A 22819-nucleotide genomic window follows, 5' to 3' on the forward strand; every position below is an offset into this window, starting at 1 on the left:
AGATAAGTGAAGGTACTGCAATGAAATTAAACTTTTCTTTTAACAAGAAAAGACTGCATACATGGGGCTCTGCTTTCTTATGCGCATTATTTCCCAATGGATAACAGAAAGCATAAACATCACCAAAACCACAGCAATTGAATGGTCTGGCTTGCATTTGATTAACTGGTCAATTCTGAATCATAAAAGCAACACAGTCTTTTATATTTCACCGGAACCAAAATAGTTCTACTAAACGCAACTAATGCATCACTACTACAATGTGGGATACAGCAACAACATTGCCATTCAGGTAGGTTATTCTACAGATTTCACAATAAAAAAGGGAAAAGGAATTGGGAATTTATTTTAAATAAGTGGAATTGATAAACAGTAAGCGACCCCTAGACTGCCAGCCGACTGCAAGTCGTCTCCTCCCCTACAAAATCATGGCTTTACCTGGACACTGAGGGACCCCGTTTAAATACATTTCTGATTGTTGAGGGGTTTTCTCAAATTTGAATAATTTATTTAAAATCACACTACTACTGAATAAAAAGTTCACACAAAAAGCACTCAAATTCAACAACTTGCAGAAGCAGGGTCACCAAAAATGTAATAGATCTGCAGTGTTAATTACAATGACAAAGAAGTGATTTACCAGCCAGGTGTCCTACATTACACTGGCCCTAAGGAAAAGTCATTCTGCACCAGCCCCTACACGTTGCCAGCACGTGCAGATTGAAATATCCCCTACAGTCTTTTTTCTTTATAAAGCACATGTAAAATATGAACGCACAGTAGTAGTAGGGACTGTTGAATTGTAGGAGATATGAAACTGTTTAGTGTACTTCATGTATGATCGATTTAAGGGTGGCATGGACTGCCACATTGATTACAGGGTTGTCATTTGTTCAGTACTCTCATGAAGGTTGAGAATTTCTATAGTACACCAAGTTTAAAATAAATAAATAAAAATAAATAAAAAGTAATTCAGCAGCACTTCCTTTTATTCCTGACACCAGGTGGCAGAAGAAGAAACAGAAAAACAAAAAACCAAACAAAAAAAAACAGCAAGAGCTGCCGTGACCCAGTGGCGACCCAACGTGGCGAAACCGCGCTCAGACCCAATGCCCGATTTTATGGTTGTTCATTTTTGTTAACTAACATTGTGTTCAAAGCAAAGCATTTTAGTTAATCTCACAAATCCTGACTGGTGGTAGTTGCTAGCTTGTTGTCTTCGGGACGGTTCATCAACAGTTTTCTGCCGTGTAGACAAATTAGGACCACCAAAACAAACAGCTAATTTTTAAATTATGCTTCCCTTTCCTCTACCGCTGTCAGTTCATACTTCACGTCTCTAACTCTGTGTTATGTCACATTGTGTGTCCGTTTGGACTGTAAAGTGTAAAAGCTATGTGCTTTGTCCAAAATCAGAAGAGTTCAATCTCTCACAAATGACAGTAAAATAGCCCAATCACAAACAGGAATTTGAAATTCATGCTTTGTCAGACAGCAAGCATGTCATTGGTCAGTTGAGAGTGGCGGGTGATGTGTATACTAATTGAAAGCGGTACTAATTGAAGCATATTGAGACTAACGCAGTGGCTAAATATGTATTCATTTTTTTTATTTGCTAATTTAAGGTTATTTCTTCCCTTTAAAAAAAATAAAACCACCAAAACAAACATGTGGACAATGCACTGACACTTATAGATTAAAGATACAAACTAAAATTTCAAATAGCCTAAAATTTAAAGCAAACTATATTTACATAATTATGATATTATATGCAAGGATACTATTGTCAGTTGTAATCAACACTACACTGATTTCAACAACAAAGAACTTAACCACCTGAAATAAAAACCTGCAACTACAGATTTAGCAAACATTCCACTTAATTCCAGGGCAACACAATAATGCCTACCAAAACAAGGCGATTGACATTAATATTCATTTATTTTCACCGCAATAAACACAAGCTCCGTGGAACACTAATCTTCACTGCTGTGAGCAGGCATTTTGAGTACTACTATACATGATTCCATTAAATATCTTGTTCGCCATGAACAGTTTGAAACCGTCGGTCTGTTTTTGATTAATAGCTATAAAAAGTTTAAAAACGTTGAACTTCCCAACTAAAATTATAGCACAGCTGTTGCATTGAAATAGTGGTTTAATTACCTTGATCAAATGAGAACGTACAGTAATTCAATTTAGATCATGTTCTAAGTATATCTGAAAATACGCAGTAGGGGTCAAACCACTGCACAGTTTAATTGCATCAAAAACAGGAATAGAAAGTAAAATAGACAGTTTACTGTAGACCTCAGCTGTTGTAATATCTGGCCCCAAACATCCGTTACATGCATGTTAATACTAAACATAATTGACGAGATAATCAGAGCGTGCAATCCACAGATTCTCCTATAGCCCCTGTTAGAACTACTTTGGATGACTGTATTGTCCCCAAGTGAAATAGATACCCTCCAAAAACAAACTGGTCCATTTAATCCTACTAAAGGCGATGCCATGAGTTTGTTCAGAGATTAGAGAGGAGTTCTGGACCAGCACAGGCTGACTGATACATGTGTTTTGTTGTGTGCATGTTTGGGGCCAGATTTGGCCAGCGGCTTATCTGATCGGATACAAAACAAATGGGCCGATAGGGAGGCTCGTGCGGCAGGTCTCCAGACTACGACAGGGGCTCCAATAGTGGCTTGGTCTAAAATAATAGCAACACAGAGACAAAAAGGGGAACACCCCAATGCACACAGTGTAAGAATCACAGTGGCATTAATAATGTTGATTAGAGAAATGCAGCTTTCAAGCAGATGTTGAGTCAGAATTCAGGACCACAAGGCATTGTCGTTGTCTTCATCTGTGTCCATGCATACACAAATTAACACAATGAAGCTCTATTTTACGGTAAATTATTTTTAAATAATCAAACCTCTTGCAGTGGATCACCCTCCATTGCAGAGCATCTTCAGCATGTGACACCTGCTGGTGAACAGAATTTCCTGTTTCTAGCCACATAGCAACATCTTATCGCACCAACCTCAATTAATGCTGCAAATTCTGCAGGACGATTTTGTGCGAGTGCTGTCAGAGCATGTGTTTCCTACCAAAACAGAGGTTATATTTAGAAAGATATCTATGGAAAACACAAAGACCCTGTGAAGGTTTGCACCTAAGCAATGCTGAGTAACTGTTGCAGGGTTTGACTCATCATCTTGTGATGGCTTGTCTGTCTGAAGTTGGAGGCGTCTAGACCCAGACCAGTTTAAATCACTGCATACACCCCCGTTCCATCACCGACGGCAGTTCTGAACACACACTTGCTTGATTGAAGTACTAGAACATGAAGTTGTTGTATGCACACATACACATTTTCTATAAGGTTATTTAAAAATGTAAAGGATCGTGGAAAATCCAACACTACTTATCCTGCATCACACCTGATAATATGAAATGGGTTACAAACAACTGGGTGGCACTGTATAAAAGTTTGCCTGGAACAAACAACAATGATTTGCAACTAATCTATATGCACAGGTTAGAATAAAATGCATAGCACAACAGTACAGCAGAACAGACATGGCTACCAAACTAAATGACAGGCAAAATAAATCAGCAATATAAAATAAACAAGTTCAAACACTTGCAGTACTGCATTTACATTTTAGGTTTACATATCTTAATTTACTTCCTAAAATAAGCTACTTTATAATTGTCTATTTCAGGGATCTACAGTGGTGGTTGTTGCGGTTGTTGGTTGGGTAGAGGTCTATTTAAGAATGGACTGTTGCTGCCAACCAAAGCTTCTTACTTCTGAAGGCTGGGTGAACAGGGAGGAGGCTGGTACACTTCCTCCACTATAGTTGGGCAATTTCAATTTATAGCCATTCCTGCTGCTGTCTGGAGAGGCTGGTCTCTTTCCAATTGCACAGCAGGACAGGTTTGTTCCTGCAAGAGCAATTTAATTACTTTCCTGCACTCCTACCCTACCAACCTCCTTTATAACTGCCCCCACCACATACATCTCTGGAAGGGATAATTGGTGAACAAGTCCCTGTGGAAAGCTGGATGATATTTTACAGATACCAGAAAGAATCTCCTTGATATACAGACCTCGAAGTCACATTTCTCCACTAGCACCAAGGCATGTGCTCCCACAAATAAGGGCCTCATTGTTTGCAAAACGCATGCAGGACTGGCTTCCAGCTTTGAGATATCATGCAGATTTTAAACAATTAGCCCAACACAACCAAAATGAAACAGTTTTACAGAACAATTTAAAAGACAAATGTTTATAATAAAACTAAAACTAACCAAAACACACTGACGTCCTTTATAATACAGTGCTCAATGCTAGCTTTCTTTGGTGCATTTGCTTACAAGTAAATAAAAAAATAATAATTTGCGCACACAATGACATTAAAAATATATTATATACAATCAATTTAGTGAAAAAATCTGTTGCCTTTTATTTGCTGTTGAACATCTAAATATTCCCCCCTGCCCCGTATTACATAGCACTTGGAGTTTAATACTTTTGCATCAACAAAATAAATATTATTGTCAACTATTGTTTAACAAAACACAATCTTATTCTTTCATTTCCATTGTGAGGCTTCAATTTTTTTTTTTTTATTATTATTTTTTTAACTCTGCAACAACTAGTTTTTGTAGTATGATCTCTAAAAACACTGATTGTACAGTTGGTAGGGTCAAATTCTGCCAGTGTGTAACCCTCCAAGCTTACTTTTTTTCAAAGGTAAAATATGCTAGACCCCATTCACACTTTTAAGGCAGCCCTTAAAATCGCAATATGGAGCGTTCTCATATGTGAACGATCTAAAAAATGAAAAGGCAGCTCTGGGTCGGAGTAGATTTAGACCACCGTTTCGATGTGGCCCAGGACCTGCAATCCAGGATCAAGAGAGAGAGAGCAAGACATTGAGAGAGAGAGAGAGAGAGAGAATGCAAAGCAGACTTGGGCTGCCAAAAGAAAACTGTTTATGATTGAAAAATAAAGAAATGTGTTCACTTCCCTATATTTTTTTTATACAGTGGTCTTCCCTGGCAATTATAGTTCTACTTCCAGGCATTTTATGTATATAGTTCCCTGGTATTGTTATGCACACAGAAAACAGTTCTGGAATTTAATGTAGAATTACCTGGTATTTATTGTATATAGTTCCCTGGAATTTAACACATAGTCCTCTGGTGGTTAGAATGGTTAGAATAGAATAGAACGGTTAGTTCTTTGGCACATTGATTTTTATATAGTTCCCCTCCACAATTTAAAAGATAATTGAAAAACACCCATTGCATGAAAACAAAGCATGCAAAATCAATGCCTGTGCAACATATGCATGTCTCCTCATATTGTCTCCGTTTGAAAATGCTGGCCACCAGGTTTTGAAAGCTAGTGGCTAAATGGCCACCAACATACAAAGTGATTTGTCCCACTCTGCAGCTGACCAACCTCTAAACTTTAGACTATGGCTGCTCTTAAGAGAACACTGGTTTAGGGAACTGTCCAGCAGAGAAAGAGGAACAATGTGACATGACACTACAGCATTACATACACAGCGATAGGAGAAATGAATCAATTTGTAATCAATATGTGCACAGCCAAACAGGCTGCAATGAAAGAAACATTTTAAAAACAGCAGCATTCCTACACAAATATTCCAAGCCCTGACAATATGAAATGAAACATTATGTAATAATTACGCAGTACAAAACCAGACAAAGCAAGATTACATACAACACGTCAGTAAACAGGCATCAAATTGCAACAGGGTTTTGAATTTCAGAAATTACCAAAACACTACAACATGCAGTTCAAACGCAGCTAAAAATGGCACTATACACAGGATTCTGAGATGATGTAATAGGAAAGCAGGAGATGAGCTACACACAAAGTTTAAAACAATGGTAGGGTCTGCTTACTGGAAGTGCAATTCATTAGACAAGCTTATACAGTTCTGTACACTTACTATTTTAAAATGTGACCCCCCCCCACCCAAATGCATTTAGTTCTAGTTGCTGACTCTTCAATTTTTCACCTGCAGGGACTGTCGAACAGCAATCAATCAGCAATAGCCAATTCACATATTGTTTTTCACTTTAATGTAAAAAGCCAAGATCCAACAATACACAAAAGGTGCATTATCTCTTTAGTGTGCAACCTCTATTCAAGTTTGCACCACAGCACATTACAGCAGTGCCTCTGTTTCCACAGGGCACCCCTGTAATTCTGGCTCATGTGGCACAAAACTCTGCAGATAAGTGGGTTCAACAGCTTGCCTTAAGACAAAAAAATTAAAATCTAAAAATAAGTTCTTATGTCAATATCCTCGGCAGCCATCAGACAATTCAGTAGTACTGGATCACTGGACATTCACGAAAACCATATGATGTTGTGCTCCTTGATTTCAGTTACAGGTGCTGTCTGACACTAATATTCTCCCCCGTTTCTATCAACTAACTGGTCTGGGTTTACAGTACCTTGCAACTGAAGTAATAACTTATGTATTACGTGGTTCCACCTTCAGATCCTTTGCATAATGTTGCCTTACTATGGGCTTACACTAGTTCCCAAATCACTCCTTGGTAAAGTAGGCACAACCTGCAGATTAAAACCAGCATCTCAGGAATAGGTTTCTGCTTCTATGGGTATCATCCTACAAGTTGAGGCTATATGACAAACACTAGTTACTGTTATGCAAACAAACTACTTGCACAAGAACCTAGAAATAGTGACCTGGCCAACCACAACTTAACAGAAGCCAGCAAAGCAAGCAAAGACCTTTATGGGCTCCTTTTAAAAAAAAAAAGTTGTTCTGGTTTTTTTTCCCCTGCAAATATGTAAACTGTCTCTCAAGTCACACAATGGCAGTCAGTAAGGACGGAGGGAAGAAGTAAGCCACCGGGAGTTATAATGTGTAGATAAATATCCTTTAAAAAAGGATGAGTGCATGCTTTCATCAAAAGGAATGAAATCTAAATCAGCCGCCACATAGCTCACAACGCAGCAGGCAGCTAGTGAATGCAGCGGGCCTGCAGGTCGGTATCCTGACAGCCAGACTGAATTCCCCAATCTGAAACACTCTGCACAGTTACCAGGTGTTTTAGGCAGTGTTGCTTTTCCGTACAGTTTGAAACTGCAGTTCGCATCACAAAACAAAAAAAAAAATACACATTTGACAGTAAGTAACAAGTAAATGTAAACACGCTTCTAAGAGCAATACATGAAAAAAATGCTGAACTTGGAAAACTAAATAAAAAAAGTACAAAATCAGAAGAATTTCATTATCAGCAGCCCAATTATAGCATTGAATTTGCTCTTGGTATGCAAAACACATGCCACTGAGAGACAGTACATTGCACAGACAAAACACCAGTCTTCTTTTGCAAACATGATGCTTTAAGTCTATGCTTTGCTTGTGGGAACTTTCTGACCCTGACTGAGTATAGTTCACAGCAGCCAAATATTTAAAATATATATTCAACAGAAAGCCCTGGGAGACCAGCCGAATACCTACAAAAGTAGGGCCTGCATGTTGACTCACATTTTCCACATCACAAATGGACTCAGATTTCAGGGTTGGGAGTAAAATTCCCTCTTGTATTTGTTCCTTTATTCTAAACACATGAATGATTGATGAGAACCAGTATGAGAAAGCCAAGCCACTGAAACCACGGTTATCCTCACTCCCTAGTTTGACAGCACGCCTAGTTTGACAGTACTCGCGCATCTTTACGCTTCATTTAGGGAGCAAACCTACCCGAGTCATGTACAGTAGTTCAGCACCACCCCTCCACAGTGTATGGACAGCCAAGGGTTAAGTTTATATAGCAGTGTTTCTCAAACTGGTGCAGAAAAGATCCCAGAGGGGCATGAGAACATAACTGAAATGTTGAAATGTACAGCTAATGAGCACATCCCAGCAAACTAAGCTGAACCAATGTTACTGCTGAAACCTCCAGGTGGCACTGTGTGTGTGACTAGTCAGCATGTGGCATCTCCCACTATTATACAGCTATCAGTCCAGCAGGGAACTATTTTTGCATATTCATTGGTCATGTTATCTATTAAATAAGCTGGTTACCTGGCTTTTGGTAAGGATGGATCGCTGGTTGATTCATACTGGTGTAAAACAGAAAAAAAATCACACCAGAAATGAAAGCATAACAAGCAACCGCAACACACAAAAAAAGGGGAAGCTTAGGAGAGGAATATATAAAGAATGGATTTACAAGGTTGACGGTCGAAAACTTGCAGTATCCACAATGGATTTCAATGCTCAGAGGTGCTTGCACAAGATAGCATGAAACCTGTAAAGCTGAGGCATTTACACAAACATGCACAGCAGAATACGCAAAAAAAAAAAAATTGAATTGAAAAGCAAAAAAATAGCAACATTATTATTGTAACATGAATACTATTGTGAATGAATATATTGTACTATGATCAAATCTTTACAGTATACGCTGTACCAGAGTTTGATTATGCTTTAGCCTTTGAATTGCCTCCAACCTGTCAAAGAATTAACGGAAGTCTCAAGTGTACAGCAGCTACATATTTACAAATATTCATACTTCATTCTACATGACTTTCTGCATAACCACGTTGATGCTACAGTGAACCAACCCATGTACAGCTTTTACTTAAAAACCAAAAAAAAAAAAAAAACCAACAGCAATGAAGGCTGCTTTATCCAAGTACTTGTTTACTTTCAAATTTAGAAGTTATGGAAAAACTTTACAGTAAACTGAGGTACCAAGGGATTCCTTGGGGAAACCCAAGTAGCCTTCATGAGACTTTTCAGACAAACACAGGGCTGTAAAAATGCTTTGTATACAGCTGAAGTACTTAGTGCTCATTTAAGGCCTTAATTATTGGCTGAGAAGCTTGTCCTGAAATCCAAATTTCTTTAGCAGCCATGTGCTACAGAATACAAGCACCTCCTCCATTACACCATGTACAGCTCCAGTGTCACAGCAAGTGGTTACTTGACAACCTTTTAAAAGCACAGACCAAACCTTGTTATTTGGAAAGTCTACTCATCACAGAGCCGAATAATTATTTACAACACACAGAAGTGTGCATTATAATGAGTGCAGCTGATGCAGATTTTATGGGCTAGCTGAGAAGGTCACCTTCAAAATGTGCAACATTTGCAATCTGGCTAACAAATAAAGTATACTTGTGTTCCTTACGCAGCAACTCTAAAATGCAGCTATTTCTTACTTTGTTAAATCACAAAATGAACACTGGATTTGAGGCCAGGAGCAGTCTGGTATATATATATTTCATTAATGGTTTCTCGTGGGGTTATCTTTGCCGTACTGTAGAGCAGTCTTCATACTACTTCGCTGTTAAAAGTGAAGTAAGGCAGAGGAGATGCATCGTATCATTTGAACACTATGTCAATACGTTTCTGTATAAAGGTTTAAAAGCAAAAGGGCCTTTTTTTGGCTGTAAAATCAGCACAAATTTATTGGATTTTAGCACAAAGCTTTTCCCACTCACCTCAGGTCTGACTCACTGAATCTGCGTGCGATGAGCTCACCCCCCCCCCCCCAAAAAAAACCATCTCATATTAGGTAACTGACTAAATAATATCATGATAATCAATTCTTGTTCCACCACTAGTTTGGCAAAAGTAGAAAGAAGGTATCGTCACATCTGTGATTACAATCAGCAGGGAGGGTTTACACTATATCCAAACCCAACAGGTGCCAACAAGACAGCTGAAAAGGCAGACTATTATATTGACAAAACATGACAGTTCACTTCATACACCAGCTGTCACATTCAAAAAAACAAACATGGAAATGGATATGGAATTACTCCCTGAGCTTTGATTTACACACGAACCTCCCCCACCAGTGAGTACCTTTACTGCTCATGCTGAAATGAACGTGAGTGAGCGTGAGAGAGAAGGACAATCTGTCCTTGCCTGTGCTATACAGTTTGAGGGTGTGCGAATGCACATTATTTCTCTTGAATTAATTTGTGTACATTTTTTATTGGTTTAAAAATGTTTGGAGGTCTAATTAGAAAATGTTTTTTTTTAGCAACCACTGCACTACATCACTAACTCATAGTCCATCAAAACTATATTTGAACAGTAAATTGCAATTTATAGTGGACATAAATACATATTCTTCCAATCTCATTTAGGATTTGTCTTACCTAAATAGCCCATCATTAAATGATTCTTATTACAGTGCTACATTTTGTGTTGTAATCTTATTGTTAAGCCCCTTCTATACAACGCCGAGAAATAGCCATTCGTTAAAATGAATTATGGTATGAATTACAATTCTTAAATAAATGGGAATTTCTCAGAACTATTTTATGCTTTAAAAAAAAAAAATATATATCTTATGGATCTCAAAAACCTGACTTCTAGTAAGTGCCATGTACTGTATAAATCCAGCAGTGTATAGGCTATAGGTCTGGAAGTTACATTGTATTTGCCAAAGTGCTTAATTTCATGAACTTCTAAAAACAGCAGGTGCAACAAAAGAAAATGGCATTCTCCACACATAAAATAACTGAGGCAGCTCATCTTGTAGCCCCGCGAGGATGTGGAAGGTGACGAGATGCAGGGGAGGGGTTTGCAATCTACCCAGCTACAGCTGAAGCACATGACTGTTCAGCAACCTATTCACAACAGAATCAAACAGGATACGATCCACCCCCCACCCCCCCACCCCTGACAAGAGGAGTCTAAATGTGGATCATCTGTAACACCAAGCTGGATAGAAGGGTTTAGTCCAGAGAAGAATCCTGGCTTTGAATCCTAGCCGAGGTGCAGAAACTGTCAACCCTGATTAGAGAGGGTAGTTACAAACTACAGGATGTGACAAAGAATTGTCACGGTTTGTAAAAATGTATTCGAGAGAAACACCAGCAGCTGTTATCTCTCTCTCATTAAGCACCTTCTAAAACCCAAGATCCACCCCCAGCTCAGACTGCACACAACTGTTACTTGCAAGCCTACCTACTGCATTAAGAAAGAGAATTGTTTCAGCAGAGGCTGGGAAAGCCACTGCGTTTGCTCGTTTCAGCTCTGCTCCACACAGCCAGAAACCTCTATTCTGAGTCGCTTACATCCTGGGATATCACTTGACAGGATGTTTCACTTCAGGGACTCGGTCTGAACATATGCCAGTATTTGGGTGGGATAAAATGAAAGATAAAACTCACTGTGGCTTTAGGGAGGGGAATATATATATATATATATATATATATATATATATATATATATATATATATATATATATATATATTATATATATATATATATATATAATATGGATTTTCAAGAGGTTGGAACCAAATACAAAAAAGGCTGCTAGCGTACAGTTAGTCATGCTTTCAAGGAAAATGCCAGCAGCACTTTTGATTATACTGCAGTAATTAGATCAGGCTGCAGACAATGTAAAATTTGTATTTTAAAAAACTCCACTACTGTAAACCATATGGATTTTAGAATTTATAACGTAACTGACACTTCTCTTCACCACATACAAATAACCCAGTTTAGTAACACAGTACCTATGGATATTTATATACGGTACATCCTGAAAACAGACTATAAATATTCATTAGGTGCATGAATGGCTCATGAAAATATATAAACATATGCTAGCAAACTAAAAGGAATATTTCCCCATTACTCAAAACAGACTTGCATTAAAATCTACCCAGCTGTGTTTGCCCACAGCTAGTGCTGAAGTGTCTCCGATCAGAAGTCGTGAGGAGGCACAACAGCACAACCCCAGACACTACAGGCAATTACAGCGAGCTTTACATATAAAAGGACGGCAATAGGAAAGAGCCAATAATAAAATCGCCCATTTCCAAGAATCCAGGAACCAGCTACAGTAGATCCTTACCCCTAATCCCTGAACAGATTTCAACCCACATCTGTTGATGCACTGAACCTAAAATTCTAATTCAGCCTAATTCAAAAGGCCCAAGTGAAGTCCAGCGAGCAATCTTTAATAAACCCTGCAGAGCATGCGATTGAACACCCACAACACCTTGAGGCATTTTATTTGAGAAAGTCAACTGCTGTTTTTTTTTTTGCCAATACACTTTCAGTTTTCTAGTGGTTTATTAACTTCCCTATAGTTAAGCTTTTATCAAATCATTAAATTTGCTTTCTACAGTAGCCTAGTAGCTTTTTTATAAAAATAAATAAATGCCATTAAATAAAATCGAAGGCAAAACTATAAGAAACCGAGCCAAGTAAACAAAGGTTTGGATAATATCTTTCCACTGTATTTGAAATGGTTAAAAACTAAATCAATATGCATTTGGCACAAAGTGTTCCACACACCTTGCACAACGATACCACTTCAGGTATCACCTGTAAAAATATAGAAAGTATAACAAAAGTTATTAATAAGAGCATAACCTACAACCCAAACTTGGTATGAGAGAACGCAAAGCAGTGGGATTGATTCCCATCACAATGTAAAACACACTGTCCTTGGTTGTGGAAAAGAGGAAGTCCTTTTAAAGATTTCTGTCTGGTTTTGATTGCAACCACAAACCACTCTTATAATACGCTTTTATACAGACCTTGGAAGATTTAAAAAACAATGCTGAGATTTCACATGACAGATCAACCCCTCATGGTCCTGTGGTCAAGGACAGCGTGTCTGTCACCCACTCTGCCTCCTCGTGGCACCAGCTTGTGCCATCAAAACACACTATTTCTAGAAGAGCAATTCTTACCATGAGACCATCGTGGTAACACATTTAAATTCAAAATTTCAAGATACAGCAATGTGTAAGTATAATGGGCTTTATTTTAATATGAAGGCTCATTGTCTAGTGGATGTGCATTTCCATTCTTCAAATCAATGACTTCACCACTCCCTTGCCCACTTTGCTTGTCATCTTATTGCCAGGGAGAATGACCCTAATGGTCACTGCCACACTGATGACTCATCACCAACCAATATGAGGGATTTGTTCTCAAGTCTCGAGTTCCATTACAGAAGCCCAGTGCCCAAGCCAGTCATAACCTGAAGCACTTTTTTTCTTCTTGTTTTTAAATGAAGAATTCTGAATATTTATTCACAATTCCCATTAAAAGTTGGAGGGTTGCTAAATCAAGTTGGGGAAGAGGCTTTTCCAAATCAAATGTTGAATGAATAGGGGATCTTTGATATTTAAATCATGAATATTACATCTACAATCCATACTGTACACACATTGCTGTGAAATGTCTGCATTGCAGCACGTCTATTCATTGTGTCCTGACAATGCTAACCACACAGGAGTACAAATTTGGACAATATACCTAAATCAAATCAAAATAAATAAATAAAAAAAAAAATGTATTGAAAACAGAAGCCAAGACAACCAATACACTGCTTGTTTAAAGCCAAAAGCCTTTTGTCTGTAACAGAACAGTTTACAAATGTCCTTTGTCAGATGCCTGAATGCATGAATTCTCACACATTTGCATTTTAACTGCCAGTATTTGCAATCAGAAAAGTAGATGCTGACACAAAGGATTATATGACTTGGTTTTGATGTTTGTGCAATTGAACAGGTTGGGCAAGTTTGTAACTTGTGTATTGTGAGGTCCAATATAAAGTGTATTCTAAAGTAAAACAATGCAATTACTACCTACTGGAAACTACCTTAAGATTATAAAAGTTTACTTTGTTCCACATAGACCCCATTCACACTACTGTGCTGGCCCTGGGTCGCCGTATATTTAGGTCTGCAACCCCGTTCACATTTGCGGTTTTAGACGCCTTTGCACGCACAGATGTAACTGAAAAGCAGGCTAAAATGTGGTTGTACACACAATGACTAACATTCACAAGACAAGCTCACGACTGACCACCTAATACTACTGCTCCCGCCTAAGGAAAGACACGTCATTAACTAATTTTTTAAGATCGGCCAGGGTGTCCTCGGCTCACTGCGCACCAGCGGCCCCTGTGGTCTGGCCAGGAGCATGCAGGCTTGCCTGCAAAGCTGCCCAGAGCTGCATTGTCCTCCGATGCTGTAGCTCTGGGTTGGCTGCAAGGTGGGCCTGCAAAGTGAAACGACGAGGTCGGCTGACGGCACATGTGTTCGCCTTCACCGCTCCCAAGTCAGCGCAGGGGTGGTAGCGGTCAGCTGAGCCTAAATACAATTGGACATTCCAAATTGGGAGAAAAATAGGGTAAAAATAATTGGCAACTACTAATTTAAAAATGTTTTAATGTAGCTATGGCAACTTCATTAAGGGAAGTGCAGCAATACACTATTATATATCAAATATACACTTCTATCATATCATATATACACTTTGCTCAACAACATGCATGATACATAAACTACTCGTTGACCCAATCTTTAGGGGCCATTGTTATTGTTTTCGGGATCTTTGAAGAGCTCTGGATACTGACTGAAGTAAAATGAAGCCCCATTCAAAACTAAACTGAATACAAGAAGCGGTTTTGTTAGACAGGTATGTTTACATAAATTTAAAGCAAGGTTGCCTGTGTAAATGTGTGTATGTGGTGCATGTACTGACTTGGTTATTATCAAAACAAACAAAAAAAAAAACACTCCCCAAACGTAAAACAAAAAAACCTGACATCATAGAAAATCTGCGTTTTTTCTGTGTTATCAAAGAAAATCTAATTGTTAATGCGATACGAAAAGGCAGCCCAAGTCTGCTTTGATTTCATACATATGTAAAGGCCGGCCATGATCCCAGATTGCAGGCCCTGGGCCACATCCAAACGGTCCAGGCCAGCCCTTTGCTGCATTTTCTTTTTTGGAGCATTCACATGACAAAAGGCGGCCCTGAGCCACCTTAAAATTGCAAGTGTGAATAGGGACATGGAGAGAAACAAGACTGTTTATATCCAGTGGTTCACATAACTTATTAGCTTCTCACATGAGTACCAGCAGAAATGGATTGCTGCGCACCGAAATTACAGGTCATCACCCAAGTCACTTCCCACCTACTCCTCCAACAATTGGCATGTCAAGGATCAGGGCGGATCTGGAGCCAGATTCTAGCGTCAGGGTACCTCATACAGTATTATGGCACCAGTAGACATGTTAATTTCTTGTCTTTTATTCATTAGCAACCACAGAGGATAGCTTCTCATTGGGTCTGGAGTACTCAAATGACCCACCCGCATTCATCCACATACAGAGGAGAGAAGATTTGTGTCATTGTAAGGGGGCTTTAGGGTAGAATAATTAAGCACCAGTAGACTCTCTGGTGCTAAACTTTTAAAACCGTTTAGCATTCAATTTTCAAAGCGATTTGCACCCGTCAAGGATGTTGGGTTCAGGATCAAAGGTTTCAGTGGTCATCTTGCACATATGAATATGCATCAGGGCAGAAAGGTGTGAGGCCAATTAAAATGCTGACATGTGAAAACCCACGTTCTCATAAGCTGCACTGCTCAACAACAGTATCACAGACAACAACAATAGTTTATGAATGTTTAACTAGGAGTCTGGATTGCTGGTTATACAATTTAACAAACACATTCTGTTTATTTCAATATTTTTATAGAATGATATAACTGGGGGAAACTAAAAACTAAATATTTAAATGGAATGGTTCTCAAACATCGACACCACCTCTCAACTGCACTCAGTTTGGGAAGTGAAGCATCAGAATGGACAGCTAAAACAGAGATCCCTACTAGCACTGGTTGTTTCAAGTGTCCATTAGAAGCAGCCAATGACAGTGCTAGCAGGGATGGACTTTAGTGAACTGGAACCCTCTGGCCTTAAGTGAAATATGGTGACTGGTATTTAATTATGATCAGCGATAATAAAAGCTCAGGTTACCCAGAGATTGTTGACAGATCCCAGACTCAATAGGGGAAAATAAAAAATATACAGGTATATCAGGTGGTTAGGCAGGTATGGGTCACAGCCAGATAATATGCTTGACCTTGCAAGGGTGAACACCCTCACAACTTACATGAAAAATGCTTTCCTGTTAAATGTACTAACAGTATGCATTTGCATCTTAACAAAATGGAAGTCTTAATTTATTTTTTTATGGGTATGCATGTACCAGTCATGTGAAGCACTGTTTATATCAGTAGTCTAGTCTAAAGAATCTTCTGAAAGTAACTAGGACTGAAGAGTCAATACAGGGAAAACAAAAACACCCCAATCTGACCTATTTTTATATATATATATATATATATATATATATATATATTTTTTATATATATATATATACATATATATATCATATATATATATATATATATATATATATATATATATATATATATATATATATATATATATATATATATATATATATATATATATATATATATATATATAAACACACACATACACAAATTTTTTGAAAGCTAGCTAAAGTCTCAGGGAGAGTTCTTCCGATTCCTTACCAGCCCCACCCCCCATTCCATTTTTGTTTGGGCGTCCAGTTTTGAGGATCACTGGCTAGTCAGGTGAGGTACTGGCAGGCATCACAAGAGCTTACCCCACATACTCTACAGGAGCATTCCTATACTGTCCCGAATATCACCTGTCCCATGTGTAATGTTTTTAATAGGAACAGCCATCAAATTTTCTTCACTTGTGACTGGTGCCAGATTTCAGACTGAAATAACCTAGCAAAAGGTGCAGTGGGTTTTCTAGATCAGGTCAAACACAGATCACAGTAAGCATGCTAAAATTCGAGTTTTAAAAAAAAGACATATACAAACATGCCTCAATCAATGTGATTCAGTCATAATATAAACCAGCTGTAAAGCAAAGCAAAAACTTCGCTGAAAATAACTGCAAGTCAGCTCATACCAAGCACCTTTTCCACATTCCCTGATTAGAAAAAAAACTCAGCAGAAGTTTGGAGCGCGTTAAACAAATAGTGCTTTTATCTTTACTCACAAATTGACTTCAGTTTAATCCACAGAATAGTCTTGTATCCTTTCAGCCTTTATCTTCAAGTTTTGTATGGCAAAAACAAATAAATCAATATATTTTTCAAAGACAGCGTTTTCTGCTTAAACTACAGCAGAGACATCAGCCAATGAGCTGCAATTTATTTATCTTCACCGATTTGCCCATGAAAACCAAACGTTTGCGACTTGGTTGTTTCTCACAAGCTAGCAACATTGATTTATAAATTTTAAAAAGCCTACATCTGAAGTCAGATAAACTGTTAATAAATGATGACTTGTAGTTGGGCGATTCAAGGATTCTTTTTTTTCTCCACTTCTTTTGGTGCTCTCACACAATTAGCTTCACAAATCCTTATGGCTTAGTATAGTCCCCCTCAAGAACAACAGTTTTAAAATACTGTTACGAAAGGGGGTTCCTAGCATGTGTAGGTAAACACGTAATTAAACCATTAGCAGTGGCTTCCCACACCGTTTGAAAAAAGTTCCAAAAAAAAAAAAAAGATGCATACTAATCTTGCACAAGCTGTTCCCAACCTTGCTGGATACAAGTCTGCCACAAACAATAATTACAGAAACATGCACATCTTCCATTTGCGTGAAACACCTGTTTGCTGTTTGTGCTATAAAATCATCAATTTATCATTCTTCAGGATGGTAACTTCACATTATATTTTATCTAAAGGCAGAAATGCACCACACTTTTAGTAGGTCAGCAGTCTCCAACTGCAGCTGATGAAATACTATCCACATCAGCAAAGTAGACAGTCAGTTAAAGTGGTTTTCATAGTTATTTTATTTTGTTTCCTGCATTGGCTCTCCAGAGTTGCATTATAACACTTCACAATCTAATCCTGTCCCCCTCCTTCACTTGCAAAGAAATGCATATGAATCTATAGCTGGAGGATGGCAACTAATAGCCTAGCCTTTCTACAGTACTTATTACATGCATCAAAGTTCCCAGTGGTGCCAAAAACGAGCATGTTAGTGCTCAGTTTCCACACAGGAGACATGGAGATACCGAGATAAGCTCTTTTGGCCTAGATGCATACATCATGTGACTACCCTTGCAACCAACACAGTTTTCCTTCATTGCGTATTCACAGAGCTACTATAATACAGAGAAATCATTATCTAGTAGCTAGAAAATCACTGGAAAGAAGAAGTCAACAAAACTAATTCAGCACTGTTAAGTAGATATGTCACTGTGTACTGTAGCTGGGTTGCATGTGCGAGATTAATCCTACAACCGAGTGTGTTGTATTTGTTTAACCAAGTAAGTGTATACAGGCACAGATAAAAGTATTTTGTCTCATCAATGATTGTATTGTAAATGACACAAACGCAGAAAAAGTGTGTCAAGGCAGAAAGACCAATTATGCGAGAGACCAAGCTATTTATATATGCAACATAAAAATTATACTATATACAGTGCCCTGGCAGAATGAGTACACACATATACATTAACCCTACTTGCTTTTAATAACTTAGTGGCTTAAACATCGGTTGGTTTCTGTTGCATTGTGAATCACGATTGCTTTCACACTGGCCAGCCGAGGGGGGAAACGCACTACAGTTCCCCCTCAATCGAGCCGAGACCATCCTTTCCAGTAAACCCTAGTCCTCTGATGCGCACTGACGCGACAATAAAATTTTTTACGTTTCACACCTGCACAAAACTAAACGAACTCAGGTGTTAACCGAACTCCAGTGCGAATTATCCTCTCCAAACAAACTAGGAGTGAAAGACTCCTAAAAGAAACACTTAAATTTTCAGCTTAAATTTTTTTGGTGTGAAATGAACCAAACCACAGCATCAATAAAATTAATTTAGTTTGCAAGTGAACTACGATTCAAATTACTTGCAAGTGCCCTCGGCCTAGATAATTTCATTTGAAACAATGTGCTTGCTGTTCACACTTATCTGAGAGCAAAGGGACCGAGTTTGTTTGGATATGAGCTAAAGTTTGTTTTTTTTGGTCCTTTTCCAACTTTTATCAGGACAGAGTTGGTTTGTGTTCACAGCGCAGTTTGCAAGTGCACTCGGTTCATTCATGCATCTTGGTATCTTGAAAGATGGCAGCTATTTACATATTTGATGTATTTTTGTGAAATAAAGCATGGGAAATGGGGGAACACTTTGCTAATTTTATTAAGTGGGAGAATAGTACAATTACACAACACTGCACTATTCTCCTACTTTAGGCATTAAACCAAGTTATTTGAGAAAAGACTGCATATATTTTAATATTTTGTCCAGTTCGGCTTTTGGCATTTGACCAAACTTCTACCAGTTCCTCGCACTGTCCATGTTCTGATTTTTTTTGCTCTCCCTGTTTCCTCGGAATAGCCTGACATTACCTTGTATAACTTGTTTCCTATGTCAAAAGGGCCAAGTCCAGCAGTTGTTCACAGAGGTTTACCAAGTGAATCAAACTCTGTTTGTTTGCCAAACCGGACCAGCGCCACCTTTTTAGGTGGATGGTACAGTTCCTTTTCCCAATCATACTTTGTTATTCACACCAAACCTACTGAACTGTACCGAGTGTGGATCAAACTCTCTAAAAACAGACTCCGTGTGAACACAGCCTCAAATGAGCTTTCCTTGTTCTCAACCCTGCCTCCTCCTCAATGTAAACGTTCCTATCACTGTAGGACTTGATTAAAAACTGGCAACAGTTACAATGTTTGTTTTTAAGCTAGACAAAGACTGGATTAAATAGAAGGAAATCCTCATACATACTGTCACTCACTCCCAAATGTTACCCCTGGCAGTACATACACTACCCTGTCTAATCAAACTTGACTTGCAAGCCTCAAAACATATTAAGTAGTGAATTCATCACCTGTCCTCCCTTAGCCCCTTCGCATGAGAATAGGCAAAGGAATCAATGACATTTCATCTGGCTTGTGTACGTAAAACAAGCTTAAAAGTGGGTTCATGTTGAACATTTTCAGTGACCAATGTTAATATGTTTCTGTACTATGGAAATTCAAGGACAGTAAATAATAAAAATGACCACGCACAATCTCTGCAGAACAGTCTATAATCCTTTCTTCTTTTCCCACATGCAGAATAACAGGATGTGCTGTACTACCGCAACTGCACTTCAGGAGGCTCATTCTGTATTTAGCAAACCGGGTGGTGTTCTTGCTAGGCTCAGGGCTCCGACTTAGCCTTGCCTTTTCAACTGTTATTTTGATGCATTTAACAGTTTGTACAGAGCAGTCTAACTAAACTATCAAGAAAAGCATTTGCCAAGCTTCACAACATAAACGTCAGCTGAGAATACAGGTTAGATTTCGTTTTACTTGTTTAGACAACACTACTTTTGTTATGTATAATCCCTAGCTACAACTTGATAATTACAGCACGCAAAATACACAAACAAGCAAAACAATGCATTCTTAATTTGATCTGTACTTGCACAATGTTGAAAAACACACCTTTGACTGGTTCTTCCTAGGTCATAATCGTGTACAACATAACGTGGAAATGTGGTTTGCATGTTCTAAATTATTAACACTGTAAACAACCAATCCAATTTAAGAAGGGAGATGAAAATAATTCCAATCACAAACCTTGTATACTTGTCCATAGGTGCCATTTCCAACTACTTCCACCAGCTCAAAAATTCCGGCAGGATCCTACAAAAAATATTATTAATTCATTTTAATTACTTCTCTCCCAAATCTTGTTGGGTAGCTATTAGATACAGCTGTTGCGCCCTGTTTCTCCAACATATACATGCCAATACATGCAAACAAAGGAAATGCCAACTCCGACACCCACCCTATCGTAATAATTTCACACACACAAACTATCTATCTATCTATCTATCTATATATATATATATAGATAGATAGATAGAGACACACACACACACACACACACACACACACACAACCTTTTTAAAACCAGCGACAAAACTATCTTGTTAATAAAGCGGGTTAGGCTACTTTGTCTTTTTAACGCACCCGCCCATGTGGCTTACAATTCTCGTATTCCACAATCCAAATCCTTTTTCAGTTGAAATATGTTATCCTTGTGTAGCTAGCACTCACCCGCAGAGAGGAAAGGTCTATGTCCACCAGACTTTTAGCTGGAGAGTCGTTCGCCATCTTTTAAATAATAAACACAAACTGCAATGTCTATCCTTCTTCCTTCACACGGATTGTATCTCTGCAATATTGTATCTCTTCATTGGTGACGCTTTTTTTAAGATTTCACGCGGATTTCTCTTTGTGTTTCTTGCTGTTTTCAGAAGCACAGCTACACCATGTTGAGGTGGCAGCTGGTAGCTCCCAATCTCTCCCGTCCTTCTCCTCCTCGCTCACTCAGTCTGTGTGAGAGAGAGAGAGACACACACAAACACAGGAAGCCGGTTAGTTGAATCACACAGAGACAAAACGGCTGGGGCTGTTCTACATGAAGACTCGATGACTTTAATGAAAGACGATGAGAAAAGTGAAAATAGCTCCCCCTTTTCTCCACCAACACGAAAAATAAGCGGAAACGCGCCTCGAAACCGTTCTGTGAGTAACCCTCCCGGTCTCCGACAGACAAATATATCAATATTCATGAGGGGTGTGGTAGGGAACAAAGGTCACATTGATGAGTTTCCAGTTCGAACCCAAACCAAAGAATACATGCTCTAAAATGTAAAGCTATATAATCTGTAGCTATATAACAGAATTGAAACTTGCAGCTATTGACTGGTAAATATTGAAAAAAAAAAAATTATATATATATATATATATATATATATATATATATATATATATATATATTATTTTCCTCTCACAGGAGTGTGTCAGGGGGTCTGTGGAGGGATAACGACCCAGGGGCTCGGGACCCTGATCGAGAGTGTGGGAAAGAGGATTTATGGAGGGGACCGGACCAGAGGAAGGGAATATTGTGTAAGTGGATAGTACCTGACAGTACTGTCTGTTAAATTGGTCAGAGACGCTACCGCGAGGGATATCTAGGCCAAGACGATGTAGGTTGCTACAATATATATATATATATAGATATATATAGGGATTAAGGTTATGAGGGGTTTAAGGCTAATAGGATGGAGGGGCCTAAGTATGGATTACATATTGCAAAAAAAATTATGAAGTCAAACATATTTATTTATTTACTTATGTAAAATTAACAAATGTATTCAACTCAGGTAAATTCATCAAACATAAATCACTCACTACACTAATTTCTTCAAACAAAAAACATTTTCCTAGTTTAGGTGTGGCAAAGTCATGAATGATGTCATCGTAATTCAAAGACATGATGATTTCATTGCTCAAGAGGGACAAAGCACTGAGATGCTTCTGAGTCATGGTGGATTAGCAGACATTTTTTTACCCTTTTTAGAAGAGAGAAGGAATGTTCTCCGCTACAGTTAGTGATCATTAGTGACAAATACAACTGTAATGCAGTTTCAGCATTTGGGAAACATTATATCACACTGGATTCAGTGATACCTTGGTACATCCAAATAGATTTGCTTTCGTCATCTTTTCTTTCTATACCTGAGAGGGATGTGAATTCAACATATTGTTGAAATTCTTTAGTAAAACCAACTAGGAGATCTTCTGGGTATTTCTGACACAGACATTTGACCCTGTACTGACTTCGGAATTACTGTACTGTACTGTACGGAACCTGTACTGAATTTCGCCTGGACTTCCTAACCACCAGACTTAGTAGGAGAAAAAAAAAATGTTAGGAGAGAGGGAGTTCCTTTCAACAGTACATCTTGTCTTTGCTGTCTTTCTTCGGTCTCCTTCAATTTTTGCCTTGCTCCTTTCTTCAATATGCTTATTGACCAATGTAGTGAGGGAAGGGAACTAGGAGTCAAAAATTAAATCAGTATTTGTT

General features: G+C 38.3%; 1 protein-coding gene across 8 annotated transcripts in view; it reads right to left on the reverse strand.

Moving 5' to 3' along the window:
* Positions 1-21483, reverse strand: part of LOC121327632 (mitogen-activated protein kinase kinase kinase kinase 4) — a 92178-nt gene extending 70695 nt beyond the window's left edge. For 3 of the 8 annotated variants that reach the window (XM_041271763.1, XM_041271757.1, XM_041271756.1), the window contains exons 1-2: positions 21004-21482; positions 20521-20586 (exon numbers count right to left, since the gene is read on the reverse strand). In XM_041271763.1, coding sequence (XP_041127697.1) covers positions 20521-20586; positions 21004-21060 — 123 coding nt within the window. In that variant the 5' untranslated portion in view covers positions 21061-21482. Of the gene's footprint in view, positions 1-20520; positions 20587-21003 lie in introns of all 8 variants that reach the window. The other 5 variants (XM_041271759.1, XM_041271761.1, XM_041271758.1 and 2 more) reach the window with 3 other exon arrangements.
* Positions 21484-22819: the final 1336 nt, after the last annotated feature.

This window comes from Polyodon spathula, chromosome 15, assembly GCF_017654505.1.
Source record: "Polyodon spathula isolate WHYD16114869_AA chromosome 15, ASM1765450v1, whole genome shotgun sequence".
Taxonomy (NCBI): Eukaryota; Metazoa; Chordata; class Actinopteri; order Acipenseriformes; family Polyodontidae; genus Polyodon; species Polyodon spathula.